General features: G+C 41.3%; 2 protein-coding genes across 3 annotated transcripts in view; one reads left to right on the plus strand and one right to left on the minus strand.

The window, feature by feature from the left end:
* Window positions 1-572: 572 nt before the first annotated feature.
* On the plus strand, window positions 573-8,096 carry PSMD6 (proteasome 26S subunit, non-ATPase 6). Its single transcript, XM_009648362.2, has 7 exons — window positions 573-785; window positions 1,354-1,499; window positions 2,572-2,791; window positions 2,903-3,011; window positions 4,188-4,356; window positions 5,684-5,761; window positions 5,912-8,096. Exons 1-7 carry the CDS (start codon window positions 582-584, stop codon window positions 6,006-6,008), a joined length of 1,023 nt encoding a protein of 340 aa, XP_009646657.1. The 5' UTR covers window positions 573-581; the 3' UTR covers window positions 6,009-8,096.
* Window positions 8,097-11,416: 3,320 nt separating this feature from the next.
* The window catches only part of ATXN7 (ataxin 7), a 63,053-nt gene continuing 52,451 nt past the window's right edge, over window positions 11,417-22,018 (minus strand). Inside the window, exons 6-11 of one of the 2 annotated variants that reach the window (XM_035903832.1) lie at window positions 20,305-20,570; window positions 19,696-19,894; window positions 18,253-18,374; window positions 17,010-17,967; window positions 14,315-15,702; window positions 11,418-14,217 (exon numbers count right to left, since the gene is read on the minus strand). In XM_035903832.1, coding sequence (XP_035759725.1) covers window positions 15,685-15,702; window positions 17,010-17,967; window positions 18,253-18,374; window positions 19,696-19,894; window positions 20,305-20,570 — 1,563 coding nt within the window. In that variant the 3' untranslated portion in view covers window positions 11,418-14,217; window positions 14,315-15,684. Of the gene's footprint in view, window positions 15,703-17,009; window positions 17,968-18,252; window positions 18,375-19,695; window positions 19,895-20,304; window positions 20,571-22,018 lie in introns of both variants that reach the window. The other variant, XM_035903833.1, reaches the window with a different exon arrangement.

Below are 22,018 nucleotides of genomic sequence, written 5' to 3' on the forward strand. Positions count from 1 at the left end.
GTCTGTCCGGCTGGCTGGCTGTCCGGGGGCGTGCGTGTGTGGGCAGGGAGCCGGCCTGACCGGGTTCATTTATCCCAGGGGGCGGTCTGTGTGTCTGTCTCTGTGTGCGTCTGTGTGTCTGTCTGTGTGTCTCTGTGTCTGTCTGCGTCTGTATGTCTGTCTGCGTCTTTGTGTCTGTCTGCGTCTGTGTACACCTTCCCCAGCAGGAGGGCATCAGTCGGCCCCTGGTCATCAGTCCGAGAGCAGTGGGGAGGGGGAGCAGGGGTTTGGACACCTCAGCGTGGTTTTTGCAAAGGCAGGAGGTGAGCACAGGGCCGCACTGCGCTCAGGGCCAGATAAACAGGGAAGTGCAAGTGGGAGAGGTGTAAAGGGAGTAAAGAATCGGCGAAAGGGAGCGTGGCAGGCGAGGCCTGCTGAAACACTGGCTGTGTAACATCTGGATTTAATAAGTACCTGCCTGTAGAAAGGACGTAGCTGGTGCTGACAATCAGTTGTGTTGTCCTTCAGTGCTCTGCTCTAGCAACACGCGCCCACATCTCGTGGCAGTTAATAGCAGAAGCCTTCCTGCTCTTCTTTCAGATATGGCTCCGTATTATGAAGCGCTCTGCAAGTCCCTTGAGTGGCAGATAGACGTGGATCTGTTGAACAAGATGAAGAAAGCTAATGAGGAAGAATTGAAACGCCTTGACAATGAATTAGAAGATGCGGAAAAGATCTTGGGGGAGAGCGAAATCCGAGATGCAATGATGGCCAAAGCTGAGTACCTGTGCAGGATCGGGGACAAGGTTGGTTCGTGGCAGAGGCTTTATGGACTCGTTAAAAACACTGCATTGCAATCCTCTGAGCTAGGCAGGTTCCAGTGAGCGCGGTTCATAGGGAGGAAGCTGCGTGACTTACAGCACGTTTTCCTATGGCACAACTCAGACGTGGATGGGAGACAGGGGAGGGTGATACTGAAATGTAAGTTATCTAGAAAAAAACCCAAGCACACCTTAAAAGAGAACATTTTTTCTTGAAACGGCAAAAAGTTATTTACCCTTTGCAGATGTTATTTTTCACTTTTCTTGTATCTTTACACTTTTCTAAGCTACTTACGTAGTGCAACTTAATTTCAAGTTACAAGTTAGATTTTCATAGTCCTTAGATTTAAAAGATACATGAGGATCGTCTCTTTCAACTTGATTTAAACTTTGATTCTGTAAGATTATTCAGAACGCGTCATGTTAAAGTTCTGTGGGAAACTAAGAGAGTCACGAGTATCAGGGGAAGACAACAGGTGTGCTTACGGCAGACATTTTGTAAATATTCTAGGTGCTTTTAACATTCTTATAGTAGGAAATACTGTCTCCCTAGGAGGGAGCTCTGACTGCGTTCCGCAAGACTTACGACAAAACCGTGGCACTGGGACATCGTCTGGATATCGTGTTCTATCTTCTAAGGATCGGCTTGTTTTACATGGATAACGACCTCATCACACGGAACATTGAAAAGGCAAAAAGGTACTGGCTTGGGTTGTTTGAGTGCACTAAAGCCCTGTAACAAAAGAAATGGAAGATAAATACTGTCAAGAAATGACTAAGGCTGGCTGTGAGATAGAATCACAGTGCTGGGTGGGTGTTACCTTGTACTAGGGAGCTTCCTGTTCCTGGATTTTTTTTTTTTATGAGGGGGAAAAGGAAAGAAAGGGTAATATTTTTTGTCAGCTATTTGCTAACAGCTGACGCGATTTTAATTTGTAGCCCACCCCCCACTCCCACTTTTCTGTTCTGTAGCTGTTGGAAGACAAATAACTTTGGGTGTGATGAGACTGTACGATTTCCAGCTGCATCCAGCTACTGCCAGTGCCACCCAGCTGACTCTGGGAAGCCCCAGCTTCTCCTCCAGCAGCAAGAGCCCAGTGTGTCAGCATGGTGTGCTTTGGTGCAGCTGCCCATCCCTGGTTTCCACCACCAGCTTTAGTGTCTCCGTGCTCCCGGCATTTTGAACTTCAGCGTTGCTGTAGCAAGCTACGGTTTCCAGTCTCTGCTGGTGCTATGAGACACCAAGGCAGAGGGTCATCCCACTTGCTGTCTTCCCTGGGCAATGATTTTTTTCTGTTGCTTTCTCAGCAGATTTTTGTCTCAGCCTGTGGTCCGGCTTATCGCCACATCAATTTTGTGTTAATACGGTACTTGATAAGTGGCAACTTTTAAATTTTTTTTCTGGGCTGCTAGTTGGATGCCTTTGGTTTTAGCAGCATAGCCAGTGGAAATATGTTGCCACAGCCAAGGGTCGCAGTAGTATTTGCCTGCACATCTCAGAGACTGTTGTCACAACCTTAGAGGCTCTAACCTTTTCCTTTCAATTGAAAATTGCACTGTGCAAAAGCGTTCGGCCTTGCCTGTCCCGAGGAAGCTGCTTTCCTACCCCTTACAGGCATACAAAGCCTGGACTGCTTCAACAAGCTGTAACATAGCACAAATTATTCTTTCTCTAATCACGTGGTATCAGTTGATTTTCTGTACTTGTTTCATATAACTTATTCCATAATACATTTACTTAAGTGATTATTTCTTTTTGTTCTGTTTCAAGTCTAATAGAAGAAGGAGGAGACTGGGACAGGAGAAATCGTCTCAAAGTGTACCAGGGCCTTTACTGTGTAGCTATTCGAGATTTCAAACAAGCAGCAGAGCTCTTCCTTGATACAGTTTCGACGTTTACATCCTATGAACTCATGGATTACAAAACATTTGTAACCTACACTGTCTATGTCAGCATGATTGCATTAGACAGGCCTGACCTTAGGGAAAAGGTAAGGAAAGCAGATGAAAACACTGGTTCAGACACACACAGCGTTTCTTTAACCTGTTCATCTCCAGGCTGAAAGCGATGGTATTTAAATGTGTTCTTTGCTTGCTTTCAGGTTATTAAAGGAGCAGAGATTCTGGAAGTGTTACACAGTTTGCCAGCTGTACGACAGTACCTCTTTTCTCTTTATGAATGCCGTTACGCAGCCTTTTTCCAGTCATTAGGTAAGGCTGTCGTTTCTTCCTACAACACTATTTCAGGTGCTTCAATTATTTATTTCGGATCATGCACAACTTCTGTGAAGTAGCTACAGTCTAGAACTAGAGCTACTTTATGCAGACAAAAAAAACCTTTTCTCTTTTTAAACAGTGACCTAAAATTTGCTGTTTTTTAAAATTAACAAAGCAAGCTTGGCGTACAGTGAGCTTTTTGAAAGTTCCCTTCTGATTAAGTGGAAAAGCATTTAAGTGGCTATGGAGCACTGTCTTACCTGAAGAGCCAGGTCAGATGAGAAAGGTTTTATCTTTTAAAGAACTCATAGGACTTGTAGTCTAAAGGCCCTGAAATCTCAACCTGTAAGAGATACTACATGGGAAGTTTTCATTGTTGTTACCATTGGCTTTCTGCTCTGGTTTCTATGTAAAAGGGTGGCACTGAAGAAAAGCTTTTCAGAAAACTCTCACTCTTGCTGGTTCTCAGACTGCTCGTTTTCGTTCTGTGACTACAAAAAGACTACAAGAAAATAAGATACTTAGAAAAAGCAGAAAAGAACCCTTCACTTTGTGGAAGATGAGGCCTGATGAGATTATGAGCTAAGGGCAATATTTTTCTATTGGCTTTGTCACTCGCTGGGAACCAGAACCATCAGGAGAAAAAGTCACTTCAGTGCCTGGAAATCCTTGTAACTAATTTAAGAGCTAGTACCAGAAAGTTAATCTTATTTCCTTACCCAGCTTTGGGTAACAATGTTTCATCGAGTAGTTACGTGCCAAGTACTGCATGTTTCCCAGCACCACATTGCCCCGGTGTGACAGCCGATCCCAGCACTTACCTGTAGCAGGGTGGTCCCCCTGCAGGAGAGGGGAGACCAGCTCACACCCCAAAGGACGTATTCTCTGCTGACAAATGGGGTCGTTAGCTTTGCTGTAGTCTTGTTTGCATGTTATTACTGCTTCTGGTTCTAGAACCGATACAGGTTATCCAGACTGACTTCGTTGTAGCGTAGAATACCTTTCATATCCTGAAATATGCAAGAATGCAATATAGTTACGTTCACACCGATTACTTATTAACTGGTGTTATGTGTTTTATTTGCATAATTGATATTTTACATTTAGAGATTACTGACTCATTTCTTTTTTCTTTTTTGGTGGTTTTTTTTTTTTGTTTTTTCTTTTCAGCTATTGTAGAACAAGAGATGAAAAAAGATTGGCTGTTTGCACCTCACTATCGATACTATGTACGGGAAATGAGAATCCATGCGTACAGCCAGCTCCTAGAGTCTTACCGGTCATTGACATTAGGATACATGGCAGAAGCATTTGGAGTCAGTGTAGAATTCATAGATCAGTAAGTTATTCAGCTTTTTAAGTTCATAAAGATCACTCTACACCTTTTAATTATTTATAATGATCCCATTATGAATAAAAGTCTTTGTTCTACTTTGATTCTAAACATGCCAAGTTATGTTTCTGTAGTCTGGCTAAATTTAAGTGAACCTCGTGTTTCAGTAAAGAAAATAATTTGATTGCAATCTCTCATGACAACTTTTCCAGTATTTTCACTCCAAACGCCATATAAGAAACTACTCTTTTATCAACAACTTTGTTCTTTATGCTGCTGTATCCATTGGCCTTCATATGCTACAAAACTTAAGATTTTAGCAGATGACTTAGTTCACAACTGTGTGAAAACTTAACTGTTGCAACTCTGGGGATCCGCACATTTTATGTACCCTCCAAGTCTCCTTATTTAATTCTGCTTACTTTCTGGTACTGGATCTGGTGGACAGGATCTGATGGTTTTCACTTAAATCAAACATACACTGCGGTCTCAATTTGCAATTTTTTTCTAGTGTAAAACCAACAGATTTAGATCATGATGACAACTAATGTGAAGTGAGAAATTTACTTTTACTCTGCACATGCAACACTTTGTTTCAAATGCCTTCACAAGAGTTGTTCTTTCATAGAGAAGTTTCAGATCTTCTAACATAGAAAAGAGTTACAGAAATACGAATACTGCTTGAAACATTCAGAACTGAATTAATAGGTGTTTCAAGAGAAACCAAATACCATTCAATTCAAAGGTAAATGTTTTGAAGTCATACTAGTTCTTATGCTTTCCGGTGACTCGGTTACTAGTTATAACTTGTCTTACTGTTGATCACAGGAATATTTTCTTCTGCTGTCAGTAATGTGCTGTAGACCACCAGCTGATTAAGCAAAATAATAATATAAAAAAATCAGATTATTTAGAGCTACTGGAGAGTAGGGAACTGTTAAAGAGACTTTTCTAATGAATTGACTGGCATGAAGAGACTTACATCAGGATAAATTCCAAATAGGCACACTACATGACTGCTACCTTTGAATGTGAAGAGTGATTGACGCTAAGGCAAGTGATAAATTTCACTAACTCAAGTATGGCACCTGAGAAGAAAATACCAAGACATTTTGTATTCAGATCGCCGGAATGATTATTCTTGTGCATAATGGCCAAGCTTTAATAAGACGAGGATGCATAAGATACCTTATGAAAATATATAGGCTGTTGCTTTGGAAATACAGCCTGGTGACAATGGTGTTTTGCAGGAGCGGGTTCGGTACTGAGAAGTGTACAAGTCCTTGGGAGACATGATTTAACCAACTTTTTTTTTTTTTTTTCCTTTACTTAGGGAGCTTTCACGATTTATCGCAGCTGGGCGATTACACTGCAAAATAGACAAAGTAAATGAGATTGTAGAAACTAACAGGTATGCTAACAATTCCTAGAAATCGTTTTTGACAGCCCTGTTGAATTCTATACATTTTGATGATGCTTCTTACATAAGTGTAAGTGGCTTGGTGTAAAACATATTCTGACTTCTAAACCTTTTTTTTCTACCCCCCCCCATCATTCCTAGGCCTGATAGCAAGAACTGGCAGTACCAAGAAACCATCAAGAAAGGAGATTTGCTGCTAAACAGAGTTCAGAAACTTTCCAGAGTAATTAATATGTAATTTTTTAATGCAAGGGAATGCAAAATTTAGATGTTTAAAACATTTTGGAAGTAACCTATAAATATATTGTATAACTTGGTATACTCTAGGTAAAAAAAATTACTAGCGAGAGAGGTAGTGTTTTTACTTTCCACTTCATTATGTAAACAATGTTCTGTTTTGGTGTATGGATCCCAGTTCATTTATTAAATGTATGATGCAGTTGGTGATCTCTTGTAATCTACTTTGTTCCTTTCCTTGACTGTGTATACAGTGCTCAATGTTTAGTAGCAAAGCAGTGTCAAGATCTGTGACTGGAGAGAACTAATGGCAATCCTGTGCTTGCTTTTTTAAGACTTCTGTATTGGAATCAAAGGTGAAAAGAATCAGTTGCGTAATAGTACAGTAGCCAACAATTTTAGTTTGTGCGCAGTCCAGGCAGAATGAACTCTTGTTACGAGAGGATGACAGCTGAGGGGAGAAGGAATAAGGATACGAATGACTGAGGTGAAGCAATAATATAGCCATGAAAACTGTAAGGACGATAGCTTTGGGAACTGAAGTAGCCTCTCCCTTAAAATCCCGTTTTTGCTAGCTGTTGGAAAGAAAGTCAGCACATTAGCAAAGCATTGTGTTTGTAATCACTTCCTCTGTTAGATTTGGAGACGTCAAAACGATGGTAGGAACAGTGGAAGATGCTATTGCAGCTTGACACAACTGACCAAATACTGTCGGGGGTTACAATTTCTCTCTTCACAGCTGCTGAGGAATAAACGTGTGGAGTAGGCTGCGGCCGTAGTGATCGTTTCTGGCCATGGCAGAGCCTACGGCAGCAGCTCTTTACCCTGCTTGCTGGGCTTGAGGTTTCTTTTTTCCTCCCAAAGACAGTCTGTGACTTAGTTCCCTTTGCTGTTTGATGCCACTGCACTTAGCAACAGAATCCATTTACTGCCTGTCTTCACCGTGACTTTAATCCTTGAAGTAACACCCGCAGGTAGATACCCCACGGAATGATCCTGATGTTTGGAAGCTGCTGTGGAACAGCTAGGACAGCCTGGAATTTCACATGACCGCTCTTTTTACTGGGAGGTGGTGGAGGATCTCCCGTCTTTGAATCGCTGCCACCCACCCGAGGGTAGGCTCCTCAGCCCGTTAAAGTCTTTGTTGAATTGTTCCAAAACCCAAAATGCGACCTAATGATTTTTGGTTTTCTTTTGCTACTTACTAGAAGCTGTTTGTTCTTTTTTTTTTTTTTCCAAGTAGCAGCTATTCAGCTAGAGTGTAAAGATTTACATTTCAGCCAGCACCAATTCTGATCTTCCCTTTCTTTACAGTAGTGAGAGTCGTAAAAGAGAACCCTGGTTTGTTTACCGTGGGGTCAGCTATTGATTCTTCATTCTGCGTGTTCACACGCATATCACTTCTTACAAAGTTTTAATTGATTCAGGCCAATATTCAGACTCCAGAGCTGCAGTAATGCCTCTGGGTTTATTCTAGAGCAGTTCCGTAGCGGGTGAAGTGTAGCTAGGCTAGCAAGACTGTAGTTGTGGCTGCCTCTGGGTAACCCCTTTTCTACCTCCCATCCAGGAGGCGAATGCCAAGCCTATCACAGACGGCCGCACGGCAGAGGCTGGGGGCCTGAGTGGAGGCATTTCGTGTCTGGTACAGAGACGAATTTTCCTTTCCAGCATACTTGTACTTGAACTGGCCTTAATTAACTATATCAAAGCTTTGCAAAATAAATCTCAGGAGTTCATTCAGCTTATGTATTGCCATATACATTTCTAACTGTAAGTTGAAGGGAACAGGAACTTAAACTGGGCTTCATTAACACAAGAGAAATGTTGCTGCTCTTGCAGTATAGGCAAGAGCAACAGAAAAAAAAAAAAAAGAAATGTCTACTTTGTGAGGAAAATAAAAGTATTACTGAAGATTCTTAGTGTGCGGTAAGATCTTTGCTGAGCTTTCACTTATTATTGTATTCTAACCATCACTATCACCCTGTGGGAACCAAGCGTTCCCTGCTCAGGGAGGTGAAAAACCAGAACATTCAAAATGGAAACGGACATACCCTACCAGAGCAGAGTGAGAATTCATTTCCAGTGTGCTGCCAATAAACTAATTCTAGCACAAGCCTTTATCAAGATGTGAGCATTTTCTAGAAAAATGCTAATTGCAGTAGAGACAATTTTTAAAGATCCCCACTCGCTCATTTCCTGATCTCGGCCTATGTCCTGCAAAGGAGGATCCAGGAGCTTCTTGACCAAGCGCTTTGGGCCAAGGCCTGGCAAGAAAGTCACGGCAATTTTACCTGAACAATTTAAGGCTTCCAGCAGCAGTTCAGCCTCGCAGCCGTGCCAAATAGTGGTGGGACAAAAACTGCCTCCTGAAGTCCACAGCTGGATGCACAACACACAGCCAGAGCAGCTTTCATTGCTCTCCTGAAAGAAGAAAAAAGCAGCCTGGCACATAGCCTCTGCCAAAGAGTAGGAATGCTGAGGGGCGCAGGGTGGGCAAGCCTTGAGCTCATCAAGGGCACAATTTTTTCTATTCTACCATTTTTAACTGACGACTCCGATTTCCATGTCACATCCGAAGCAGCGGGATTTCTGCTTCCTTTAAACCCTGAAGTAACTTCATTTACCTTTCGCTGTCCTGTGCCCACGTTCATTGTACCTTTATTTCATCTCACGATTCCCATTTGTTTACCCGAGCGTGAGCGGCGCTGCAGACACACCCGGTCATACCTCAGTCATGACACCTTTCCCTGGATTTACAGTCCGCATGCCGAAGTTGTACATTCTCTCTCTCGTAACTTAAGCTGGAGCAGTTCCTTGAGCTAACGCCATTCTCCAGTTTGGCTGTGGACGGCTGCCTTCGCACCAGCAACGGGGGAGGCAGAATCAGACGCAGGTTCCAAGGCTCAGCCGCGCCATGGGGACGCTTTCCACCTTTCCCGGCAACGCGTGCGCTGCCGTTGAGCTGTGGGAATGCAGGAGGGAAGGACGGGAGCTGGAGCGTTGCAGGGGTTGTCAGTAAAGCTCTGCTACAGAATGGTTGAGATCTGGTTTGCGTGCAGGCGTTCCTTGGCTCGCCCGTCTGCTGGCCTGCCAACAGCTCCGTTTCTTCTCTCACTGGATGCTGGGCTCCACAGCTTAAGGTCTAGCCTTGCAGACAGGCTCGTGAAGAAAGTCACCTGTTGTGGACTGGAAGGGACACAGGGTGAAGGGAGCTCAACTGCAAAAATGGAGGACAAAGAACATTTCCAGCACTGTGTTGGAGAGTGGCTAAACCCAGCAGCAACGCACCGTCCCTGCTGACGCCAAAGAAAGCTTTTGTACCGATTTGGCCACAGATGTCAACTGCAGTCACTCCCCATGGGTTTGGACAAGGCTTTTTGACTGACTGCATTCTCTCAGGCCAGTTTTCATCCTTAGTGATGAAGGTTGAATAACTTCAGAGAAGGTTTTTGAGATTCCCCTGAAGTTTGGTGGGCCAGAAAAACAAAACCAAAACAAGCATATGCTGCTTTTCCGCGACAAAGATCCCATGCTGCTTGTTAGGAACAAATCCAGCAGCTAACGCAGTCCTGAGCCAAAGCACTGAGAAAAGCATTCAGTCAAATTAAGAGTCCCATGGTGGATCCTACAAGCCACGTGTGTTTTGATTATTTGTTGCAGCAGAACGTGATAGTAATGAACCAACAGGAATTTGCATTTAAATAAAGCCAATTGCAAGCCCTTGTATTGCTTGTTTTGGTAGTTGGTGGCAGTAACAGCGTCCAAGGGTTGTTGGGGGCATTCGCTGCCGGCCCCGCTGTCCGCAGCAAGGGCACGGGGCCAGCTCTGCACCCCTGCCTCCAGGTGCTGCAGGACCAGGATTTAGGAGTTTTCCTACCCAGGGCAGCTGTAGCCTTTGAGCCCAACACATCTCCAGCAGGAGAAGGCTGATGCCATCGGGTTTGAAGGACACATCACCAGCTTCCATTTTACATGCAAAGGGTATCGAGGATACGCACACATACACAAAAGCATCCACGCAGAAAACCTCTGACATTTGGCTTCGCGTTGCACGCGCTATCGGGCTCAAACTCCTTCATCACCAAGTGACTCTTCCTGGGTAGGAACTGGGGTATTTTCCAATGAGACAATCGGTGACAGGAGAGAAACTGCTTTCTATCCGCTTCAGGAAAGTCTGTACCTGTGGCCAGAAGGCATTTTTCATGACAAACCCCTTTATTGAACCGATCGAGTCGCTGGGAGGAGCGATGACCCACTGGGCAGAAGGGGAGCGGGACGACGCGCCAAACCCGCAGAGCGCCGAGATACCTCAAAGGGCTCAGAGTTATAGGGGATAAACACAACTTTTTCCCCTCGTTCTTCACCTTACCAGTCTTAGAGGATACGGAACCCTTTTTTAAATGCTGCTAAATGCAGAGTTAATCCTTTGACTCTGAAGCAGATGCAGCCAGCCCGGAGTCACGCACTTGCCTGAAGGCGAGGAGAAGCAGAGCGCTCTGCTCTGCACGCTCTGCGCCGCCGCCGCTTGCACCGCCCGGCACAACCAGCTCCCGTGCCATCAGTTTATAGGGTGGAGCAGAAATTAGAAACTGCTACTGGAAAAAGAGAGATGTTTGCAGAGAGGTGAGACAAAAATAAATAAAAATCTCGAGTTAGCACAAAAGAGAATTTGAACGTAGAAATATTAGAAGTACTCATTCAAAAAGGCAAAGCAGAACCTGCTTGCTATCTGGCCCAATTATATCCTGTAGCATTTATTGCAAATACTAAAGAACACTTTGTTCTCGCTGTTGGAAAAGGAAAAGAAAAGAGAGAAAATAAAGGAAGCCTTGCCATGGACGTAACTACGAATTCCTATCCCACTAATGGGAGCTTTACCGGTTTTACAAACCGCTCCTCAGAAGTCATCCATCACTGGCGCGTCCCAAGTCACACGCAGAGAACGGCCTGCAGGAGTATTTAACCTGCTGAAATCACACTCTGGATCTTTAAACTGTGAAAACATGGAAGATGATGCTTTTTTGGAAGGGGGGGCGGGGGTGTGAAGGAGACACTGTCATTCAACCTAGCGCATCGGGGGTCGTCAAAGCTGCTTCTCATTGTTCTACTTAGGAAACAATATAAAGCGTGAACCTTAAATAATAAAATGTCCTTTGCACAGGAAAAATATTATGGAGTTGATGGGGCACCTCTCAAAGAGAGGTACCAAACCCCCCCAGTACGGCCAGATCCGATCCTACCGCGCTGACCCTGTCGCCGCTCACGCGATGCTGAGGTACAGCGACACAATTTGACCACATCCAATTCTCTGAAATTAGCTCACATAGGCACCGACACAGATAATGGTTTCCTTTAATGGTGAATGAATTTATAATGAAGCAGAAACATATAATGTATTCCATGCAACCAACCTCATTTATTGAAAAGTCCTAATTTTATTGCCTTGTTTAGTAACATGTTTGTTCAACAAACTAATCTTTTTCATGAAGCAAAGCACAACTTTTTCTTATAAATAGTATAAATTATTTTATTTACAGAAACTTGTTACAAAACAAATAGACTATATATTTATTTTTCTTTTAAATATCCAAAGTAATTTTTCTATCTCATGACATTTGTTCATGTACTATACAGCAGCCAACACAGAGTTCAGCTGATCAGATGCTCTTGATTATGTATACAAATTATCAAACTATTCACACATTTTACACAGGAGATTGCTTTTAGAACCAGGCTCAACACCGAGCAAGATGCTTTCAAGGCCTACATTCACATTGACATTATGTAGTGCTCATTTTAAAATTATCTTTAAAACGTAAAATATCTTGCACAAAAGGTAAAAATGATTATTTTCTGCTGAACAGTGAAACATTTAAGAATCTTTCTAAGCCCAATTCCCTCCTCCAGGACAGAATGAGTGAAAGACGAGAGAGATTCCTTGGCAAGAGAACTCTTACAGGAAGACAACTGCCTTAGAAATGTCATGTGGAAATCACATCTTTACTTTTTAATGGTTTTAAGAGGTACTTACTTGTGGGGTTTTTTTGTTTTCCTGGAATACCAACTATTCTGAACATTTCCTAAATTATTTCATTTATGAATTAATAGCTCCCCCCTCCCCCTCCCTTCCCCACATGAGATAGTTAAATAAACTGCTGGTTAAAACCATATTTCAAACCCTTGGCATTATATTAAATACGAGTTATCAACAGGATTGTTCCAACACAACGTTTTCTAATGAAAAGATTTTACAAAAGTTATCAGCATCGTTCGCTTCCTTTTGTCAACCCATCTCATTCATTTCAGAAAATACCTATATATATGTGTGCGTGTGCATATACACACCCACACCCACGCACACATACATATATTATATATCGGTGGAAAAAGCAAGCTCCAAAATTTCAACTGAACATTCAAGTCTTTTAAGGAGAAGCTGTCTAAACAGTCCAAGCTTAAAACGAGTTATATCAGGCACTTTCAGTTTTTCCGTTAGTTTTAAACCACATGAGACCCACACAAATGCGCACGCACACACACGCACACGAACACTGAAAAAAAAAAAAAAAATTAAAAAAAAATTAAAAAAAAAAAAGAGAAGCAGTGTGTCACTTAACTAAACGTAGTCTTCCGGGAACCAGGCAACTGATAAGCAATGCCGTATCGACCATTTCGGCTCCGATCCTGCGCTCAGGTTCCCGGGGCGGAACCCGACCGCAGGACCCGGGCGATAGTTTGCGTGTATCCACTCCCAAGACGTGAAAAGGGACACAAGCGTTCACGAAACGGAGGCATCCCTTAAGTTGCAAAGTAGGCATGTTAACTATTGGCTTGGCAGTGAACCACTTCAAATTATAAAAAGGTATTTGCTTTTTTTTTTTTTTAATTAATTAATAAATAAATACTAGATGATCTCAATTGTACCAAAACTGGATATAAGAAAAAAAGACCTGTGCAAAAATACATATTTAAATATGTACAATCAATTAACAAAATATGTCTTCTGAAATAGGGATACTTCAATATTTATAATAGAACAAGAAATTCCAAAATAAAGATACAAAAGTATGTTTTTTTTTTTTCTTGTATAATTCTTTGTTCATCATTGCAGCAATTTTTTAGGTTAAGAAAACTGCAGGAGTCATAACGAGAAGTTGGAAAGACTATAAAAACTGTATCTCTTAAATTAATACCAAAATCTGTCTAGAAACAACCCAGCCACTGCAAATTCAATTTTGCAAGGAAAATTAATTTTAAGCTTCCTTAGTTATTTACAGTAAGAACTATGTGACAATAAAAGCTCCAGGAACAATGTTCTGCTTATAACCGAGGTCTAAAACATAACATTTAAGCAGGTCTATGCTCAAGGGCAGACAGAATTTACGATGTTCTAACGCTTTACTCCCAATGGCTTAAAACCACACGACGCAGGTGACTGTGGACACTGGCTCTGTACGAGCAGCGCTCAGGAATTCACTTTTTAAACACGCCTGCATGCTATCGAAGGAGCACGAATTTGCCATTTATGCTTTCAGATCAACAGAACCTTAAAAAAATTAAAAAAAAAAAACAACAACAAACAAACAGGAGGAGGGTTCGATCGCAAACCTGCTAGCGTCCAATCTTGCCAAATTTTTGTTTCCTTTACCTCTGTCTATCAAGAGTCAAATTGCACTTGTGACTGACGCTATCCTGAAGTGGAAGCTCTGCCCCAGGGACTTCATCAGAGCGTGGATTTCACTCCAAACATGCAGGATTTAATACGCTTTGATTTCTCTTTGTGGCATATCGCTTTGGTTCCTTTTACGTTAAACCAATCGCAGTTCTAACAATCCTTTCAACAGGGCATCTTATTAAATACCAATCCTTTTGTTCCTGAAAAGTTGATGTTCTTTATTTTTTTTTTGTTTGTTTTTAAGTTTGCATAATAAGTGTCTCTAGTACGTCGCTTTCTCAATGTGATCTTTTGTATCGATTCAAAGCTAAAGTGTCTGCATAGAGGCTTCTTGTTGTTTTGCTGTATAACAATGATTTCATAGCAAGTTCAGGTTAAACTGAAAGCATCGTTAGGTAAACAACTAAGCAACTGCTACTCAGAGTGGCTTTGGATTCCCTGATGTACAACTTGCCACCAGAACTGGGGAGAAGGCTGGGCTACGCGAACAATTGGGCAGGCTCAGATTGTCTCTTCTCAGCAACAGCTGGTGCCCCTTTAAGGCAGGAAAAAAAAAATATCTTCTTGGTTAGGAATTCGTTTTCCTTTGCTTTGCCCCTTTAATAAAAGTTTAGTCGGTTTTGAGACTTTACCTGATGTTTAAAAACTTAACAAAAGCATCCAGACGAATCAAATCATACTGCGATAAGCCCTTTAGCAGAATTCACTTTTGAGGTGTTTTGAAGCAAGACAAAGTATTTCATAAAAACTGACTGGACTATATAAAACTGTGTAAAGCCCCCTTTATTCATGAAGCCTGGGTAGGTGTGGGATGACTGTGATGCACACATCTGCGCTTTACGGTGAACTCGGCTGTCAAATTGGCATTTATTCCAGAATTTAAAAAAAAAAAAAAAAAAATCGTACTTAGTGGCTGAAAGTGTAACATGTTAACAATTTAGTTATACAAACAAGGCATAAAGTAGCTGACTTCTATGTTTTTTAGAAAAAACTTTAAATACTTTAAATACTTAGTTTTAAAAGGGCTATTTTTACTGGCTGGAAGGCAAATCCAGCCTAATTTAACCAATGCAGTTGTTACTTTTTTTTTTAAATAACAAAGGCCTATGGTATACAGTATAGGTCAATAAATACGGTCTTTGGGCATAGAGTTTTAGAGGTTATGTGCCTTTGTCTGTTTGATGGGTTTGGATTTTAAAAAAAAAAAAAAAAACAAAATTAACTTTTTTTTTTCTTTTGCAATCAAATCTTAATCAAAAGAATAGAAAATAGGTTTTGTATCATGCACGTACGACATTTTTATACTTGTTTTCTGAGCGACGGCCTCAAACAAGTTTTTCTGGTTTTTGTTGGGTTTGGTTTGTTTGGGTTTTTTTAAACTCCTGATAGCTTCTTATCCCAAATTACTTGCAAAAGGCTGGGCAAAACACAGACTACTTTTTTGAATTGTGCTATTTTTATATTCCATTAAAGGAACATTGCTATAAAAACACTAAAGCCATATTCCCTTCTTGAGGGCTTCTTTCCATTGTGCCTCACACATTTTTCCCCCTTGTCGTGGGGTCCTCTCCGTTGAGGGTGTCTGGTTAGCTACCACCTACAAAAGACACCATCAGTATAAAAATAAGTCCACAGTAACGTTTATTTCCCCCCAGAAAACATTCGTTTGCCCAGCCAATCTATGTCAAATAGTGGCAAGATGATGTACTCCTGTAAGTAAAAATCTCACAGATTTGTAGCAAACAGTCCAGACCACCGTTAACACTGATAAGAGCAATTACGTGGCTGAACTTCATCCAGTGTCCATTTCTAGTATATTCGCTGCTACAGACATGGCTTCAGGGAAATTCCTTGTTTAAGTGACAGTCCAGTAGATTTCCACACCTGAGGACCATGGGAAGTTGGGAAAACTCAAGGCATCTTGGAGTCCAGAATTCCAGATGGAGGTTTTGCTTGTAGTGAAAATTGTCCAGTTCGTTTCTCACCATGGTGCATTCAGTTATTAGGGACGTGCCTTTGGCTTTTGAGCAAGCAAAAGAAAGAGAAGGATGAGTGAGCCAGGCTGTTACAGCAGATGCCCTCAAAAGACATTTTCTGGATAACAAGAGCATATTTTGGGGAGAATCAGCAGGCACAACGCGACACCACTAACATGCGGTTGGGTTCTCTAAGACTTTGACAGTACTCAAGTTGGAACTCTTTAAAGTTATAACAGTTTCAGAAATTATTTCCTTTCTTAACACCCTCAAATAATATTTTTCCTTTTTTTTATATGACACAGTTGAAACAGTAAGTATCGGATAAGTCCAAAAATAAATTCAGCCATCTGAACGCTTTTCTAATTGCAGTAAGTGCAACATAATGGTGAAAAGCTTCCCCTATGGCTGAAACTGAAAATTCAGAAACCATTCTGAAAAAGCTCTTACTGAGCTAGCAATCCAGGTACACAGACTTGAGGTTATTAGCACCAGAGGAAACAAAAATTTTCTTGGGTTTTCAATCTCAAAAAATCTAGTTCTAAAGTTACTCTCTAAAATTCCATCTTCCATACTCTCTTCGAGCTGTATAAAATTATTTTTACCCCTTCAAAAGTGACCCTCCAAGCCAACTGCTTTTAGTAAGAAGTGTGAGTTGCCGTTTTCTAAATTATCTCTCCATCCTAATTTCTCAAGAACTTTCTCTCCCCATATACTACTTTTACAACGTGATTTGCTCAAAAAACCAAACCCCCAAATTAATTTTTAAAATGGGATCTTATGTATTCATGAGATCTGCTTCCTTTATAGTAAATCTGTTTGCTTTACTGACTAAAAAGGTTTCTATCTTATTTATAACATTTAATCTTGTTATTACTAAGAAGTTAGCCAATGACACCTTGGGCTAATAGGCTTATTTTATCATAGTTCTGTTATCAGCATCATTACGTTCCCCTTTGTAGAATGTTCATTACTGACACAGAAACAAGAAATAAAGCTGAGACATGCAGCTCAGTTCCATGCCTGGCTGGCAACATTTACTTTTAAAATTCTTTAAGATGCGAGGACTGAATTTCAGCCGAGTAATTCACAGGCAACATCTGAAGAACTTGGAACGTCGTACTTAAGGTTACTTTAAAAAAAAGAAAGCTACACTTGATGAGATTGTTTATAAAAATCTTGTGTAAATGTATTGTAAAAACACTCGAAATGAGTAGTGGACAAATAAGAGAACTACCTTTTACTTGAATAGGATCTGGAATTGGCTAGTTGATAACTAAGAGAACCTATCTAATACAGGCATGTAAAGAGGCGTGTTCATATTGGCTTAGTTTGAGACAAAATTTCATACCTGATGAAAGAGAGAATTGTTCATCAGCCCTTGCGTCCCTGGGATTGCACCAGTGTGTTTTGCATGAACATTGTTCACCGATGTCAATTTGGCAACTTTGTTTGATTTGCTGCTGCTGCTGCTGCTGTTTATGCTGCTTGAACCAGGTGAGCACTTTCTTTTCTTTCCTATTAATTTGTCAAGGGAAGTATGCGAATGTGAAAAACTGCTGTGTGAATTTACAGTCAGCTCGCTGGACTGATGAACAAACGGCCCTAAAGAGAGCGTGGAGTCGCTGCTGTTCATCATCACACTCATTCTCTTTATCGATTCTGCAGGGCTTCCAGTCGGAGGACCCCTCCCTGATTGGTCATGTTTGAGGCTAACGGAGTTAGCTTTGCTAGTCATACAGTTGAGGCCAACGCTGTGGGACGAAGCTGTCACCGATGGATGATAGGAGGTCCCAGAGTTTCCAGAGTTAACCACACAGTTTTTTCTAAAGGACTCTGTGGAATGAGAAGGTGCTAGCAGTGCGGAACTGTTTTTACGCTTCTTTCCTGAGCCGCCGCTGCTACTGACGCTGCCGGTACTGTTACAGGTGCCACTGCCAGCAGAAGATTCCTTGGGTTTAAAAGATTTGCTGGATTTCATTTTCTGAGGTTTGCTGGGCATAGGTGAAGGTACAGAGGAAAGCACTGTAGGTGTTGAAGGGGATGAAGACACTTGTCTTGATTGCATACTGCAGACAGGATCCACTGCACCCAAAGTAGCAGGATTGGCATTTAGTGTCGTTCCATGTGATGGTACCGATTTATTATTCAGAGACACACAGGAAGGAGATACCAATGCTGGCGATGACATAACCGTGGTGGGTAAGAGGAAACCTGCTGCACTGACACCGTACTGTGAAGCAGGCATCGAATTTGTCCGATGTGGTGCACGAACGGATGCTGTGTTGCTGGACGCTGGAGGAATTTTCCTGCAGGTGAACAGAAAAACAAAAAAAAAAACCTGCGTAGCTACCATTCTTTGGAATAATACCCAGTCTAATAATGCTACGTTACAGTGATTGTATCTTGAAGCTGATTAATGCCACTAAATATTTTATTAAATTAATAGTTATCACAAAAAATGTAAAGCATGGACTATCAACCTTTGATCCAATTAATCTGAACACACCATTACTGTTCACTAACTAGAATCACAGGCTTCATCTATTTCTACAAATACCAAGAAGAGTAAGAACCCTTTCACTTCTACTCACTTCCACATCTGTGAATTAAGATGCTTCTCCAGCATGAAGTCAAGTGCACATCGAATATGGTTCCACCGCTTGTCAAACACGTAATAACCTCTTCCAATTTGCCGACTACCAAATGTGCAAAACTGAAAAGACAGATTTTTATTGGTGTTTTCTACTTTCAGTAACAACTCTCTGAATAACAATGCACTTGTTTGTAAATAAATATTGCTAAATGAATATGCTTTCAGATGTTTAAATCAAGGATAAGAAAATATAAATTAGACAGTTTATTTCTATGGTATAACAACTATTTCAAATTTTCGGCCTTGGTATATTGGGATCATTTTCTTCCCATCCAATACTCCCATACTTATGACCAAAAGCAATGGTCAAATTTGAATCCCTCTGATTAAACAGGGAGGGACAGTAGTGTGTGTTTGTGTGTGCATATAAAAACATAACATATATATATTTAACATCTACTTCTGAGGAGCTATCAGCTATCTGCTTATAGTCCTGTAAAAAATAAAAAAAGGAGGTAATTTGATATACAGGCTAGGCAATAACGCTTGTGCTTTTAGTTTTGGGGTTTTTTTTTGTCAAGATTTAAATATTAAAACAACACTTACTGCTACCTTTACTGTGATGACTGGCACCTTGAATAAAAAAAATGTGCATACTGCAGAATCACAGAATGGCAAGTGTTCGAAGGGACATCGGGAGATCATCCAGTCCGACCCTCCTGCTAAAGCAGGTTCACCCAGAGCAGGTTGCACAGGACATCGTCCAGGCGGGCTTTGAATATCTCCAGAGAAGGAGACTCCACAGCCCCCCTGGGCAGCCTGTGCCAGTGCTCTGGCACCCTCAAAGTAAAAAAGTTCTTCTGCATGCTCAACAGAAACCTCTTATGTTTCGGTTTGTGCCCATTGCCCCTTGTTCTGTCGCTGGGCACCACTGAGAAGAGTCTGGCTCCATCCTCATGACATCCACCCTTAAGATATTTGTACGTGTTAATGAAATCCCCTCTCAGTCTTCTCTTCTTCAGGCTAAACAAGCCCAACTCTCTCAGCCTTTCCTCACAGGGGAGATGCTCTAGCCCCTTAATCAATGTATGTGCGTGGAAAAGTCCAGTAACAAAATCTCACCAAAAAGGCCCTGTTTACACGTCCTTATTCCAAAACCACAGCCCTTTAGAGCAGTTACCAATTTCATCTTCAGTATTTTGGCATTTTGATTTCTTTTGGACTGGGGAAGTTAGCTCCAAACATATTTCTTCAGCACGTTTGCTTTGCAACTACAGTTAAACCTTCACTGTCTACTAAGCAACAAAATAATTTTCTTAAAATCTGGGAGGGACGGAAGAACCACATGCCCAACAGAAAACCACCCTTAAAACCCCCAAGTAACTTGTTTATAAGTTCAGAGCCAACAAGAAACCAAGGTTAACTTTTACTTAAAACGTACAGCGGCTGGTTGAGGATGATGACCTGAATAGTGACAATCCAGTTTTTCAACAGGCTCTTCTTTTTCATCACATTCTCCCTCATCACTGGATAACCGAGATGCTGGCTCAGCTGCAGGCAAGGGAGGGTGCGGGGACTCGTGGACAGAAGGAGACTCACTAGGGGCATTTCCACTGTGCTGGGCTGGACAGCCTGGAGGCCTGGGCAAGACAAACAGTAAAGGTGTTATTGAACTAAGCCTGGTTAAAAATTCCACGCTTAAGTGCTTACTGTTACTGACAGAAGGAAATCCACATTAACAGGTTTCTGATGTTTTCCAAAGTCTCACAACATGGAGGAAGGACAGGAGGTACCGTCCCCCTGGAAAAGCAGCATTGCCCCATCGTTGCTGACCCACTTTCATTGACACGGGTCAGCTTTTACTATTTCACACACCAAACCCTCCTCGCTAGGAGTTACAGCTCAGCATGTAATTCCTAATTGCAGGCAGTCACCAGGCCTCGAGCCAGAATACTGCCCCGTCCAACAGATCCATATCGCTCTTTCAAAATCCTCCTGACGAAGCTACCAGTAGTAATTTCATAGCATTGGATCTGCAGATTTTCCTTACCTTGGAAGACTGGGGGGGTGAGGTTTGGGTTTATTAGGTAATAAAGGCTTTGATTCTGTAAGAGTAACTCCGTAAGAATTTTGGTGCAGCTCCTGGGAAGTTTTAGTAGGTGAGGGATGTGGTTCCCTGAGAGGGGGCATCTGCTGATGATGATCCGAATGTCGAAGAAGTTCCTTTTCCCTGGTTTTGCTTTTGTGCTCAGCTAATAACACATCAAATCGCTTTCTTCGACCCTGTACAGCCCTCCGCTGGGTTAAGGAATGTGTCTGCAAAGCCATGAATAAATCATTAATCCCAGGCTATTAGATTTGTGGAAATCAAACACTCAAAACATGTGTCCAGAGCTCTAAAACAGAGAAAATAACCACACTCATGGTTTAGTAAACAAATGGAAGAATGACTTTGAAAACAAACTTTAAAATTGCTTGGTTCATAATTATATCCCTGTTCGATACAAAATAAGAAAAACCAGCAACTGAGTAAAAGGCTTCCTTCAAATTTCTTTTTCAAACAGAAACTGCCAAAGTTCTTATAAGGTTAAGACTAAAATTGAAAGTATTTTTTACATTGATATTTTAATAGCCAACTAGTGCACAATCAAAAATAACAAATATTTACTTTCACTTATGACAATATTTAACACAATGTTTAAAATCAGACTTTCCACGGGAGACATGAAAAATATTTATAAAAATACTTTGCTTCCCTCTATATACTAATATATTCCTTGAAAACTGATGTAATCAAAGAGATATTGAGGAATGCAAAAAAATATAGCAGAATCCACAGATAGAACTCGAAGTCCTTTGAGTGTCCTGAATGCTGCACACAGTAGGATGTATATGTGTATATATGGCACAAATGCTAAGTAAAGTGAAAGAGATGGAAGTTATTTTTCGAAATTGTTAAAGTCACATACAATACCTTTTTTCATATGGCATGAGAGGTTTGATTGGGTTCATTTTAGTAGGTAAAAATTATTATCACGTAATTCAGACACAAATAGCAACTCCAAAAATATTTTATGAGTAGGTATAAGGAATTGCTGAGACATGTTTTCACTTTCTTGCTCTTTTACGCTTTTGATTTGCCTAGTTCTCTTGTAAAATCTTGAAGCTTTTCCCGCTATTAGCAAAACAATTGCCTCCCCCCTGTAATTCCAAAAGGGCAATGTGTTCAAGTTCAGTTCCTCTGGGTCATTAGTACTAGCTTCATTTACCTTTGTTCTGTAGGTGGTTTATTTACCGGATGCTTCCCCTACTGACAGTTTAGCTGCTTTGCAGAAAAATAGCTAAATATTACCCAATTGCAGGGGATCTTGATTTTTGGTTCCTGAGGACCAAGTGATACCCCTCTGTCCCCCAAGATTTTTGAGCCAGAGGACGCATTTCATCCGACAAAGTTTTTATGGATTGTTTCATTCAGAGTTTGACCTCTAGGCACACTCCGTGGCTTTTTCAAGACTCATTTCTGAGTTGGCTGTAGTCGTACATCAAGCAGCTTTAGCACTCACACAAATACCTCCTAAGTGTCTGCTGTAGACTGTGCTGGGGGGAATAGGGGGGTGTGAGAGGGGAGGAGCTTGATTTATTTAAATCCTGCATAAACAAATCATATTTTTAATGCTTACTGAGGAATTTTACAATTCATGATCTATGACCCAAAGGTTATTCCCAAAAAGAAGAACATGCTGGCCCCCTACTACCTACATGGG

This window comes from Egretta garzetta, unplaced genomic scaffold (genome assembly GCF_000687185.1).
Source record: "Egretta garzetta isolate BGI_Z169 unplaced genomic scaffold, ASM68718v1 scaffold91, whole genome shotgun sequence".
Taxonomy (NCBI): domain Eukaryota; kingdom Metazoa; phylum Chordata; class Aves; order Pelecaniformes; family Ardeidae; genus Egretta; species Egretta garzetta.

Excerpts from the sequence above, each read along its gene's own strand:
- PSMD6 (XM_009648362.2), top strand. The coding sequence starts at position 582 with ATGGCTCCGTATTATGAAGCGCTCTGCAAGTCCCTTGAGTGGCAGATA. Across the intron at positions 3,012-4,187 it reads AGCCTTTTTCCAGTCATTAG|CTATTGTAGAACAAGAGATG; the intron begins GTAAGGCTGTCG and ends TTTTCTTTTCAG. Across the intron at positions 4,357-5,683 it reads AGTGTAGAATTCATAGATCA|GGAGCTTTCACGATTTATCG; the intron begins GTAAGTTATTCA and ends TCCTTTACTTAG.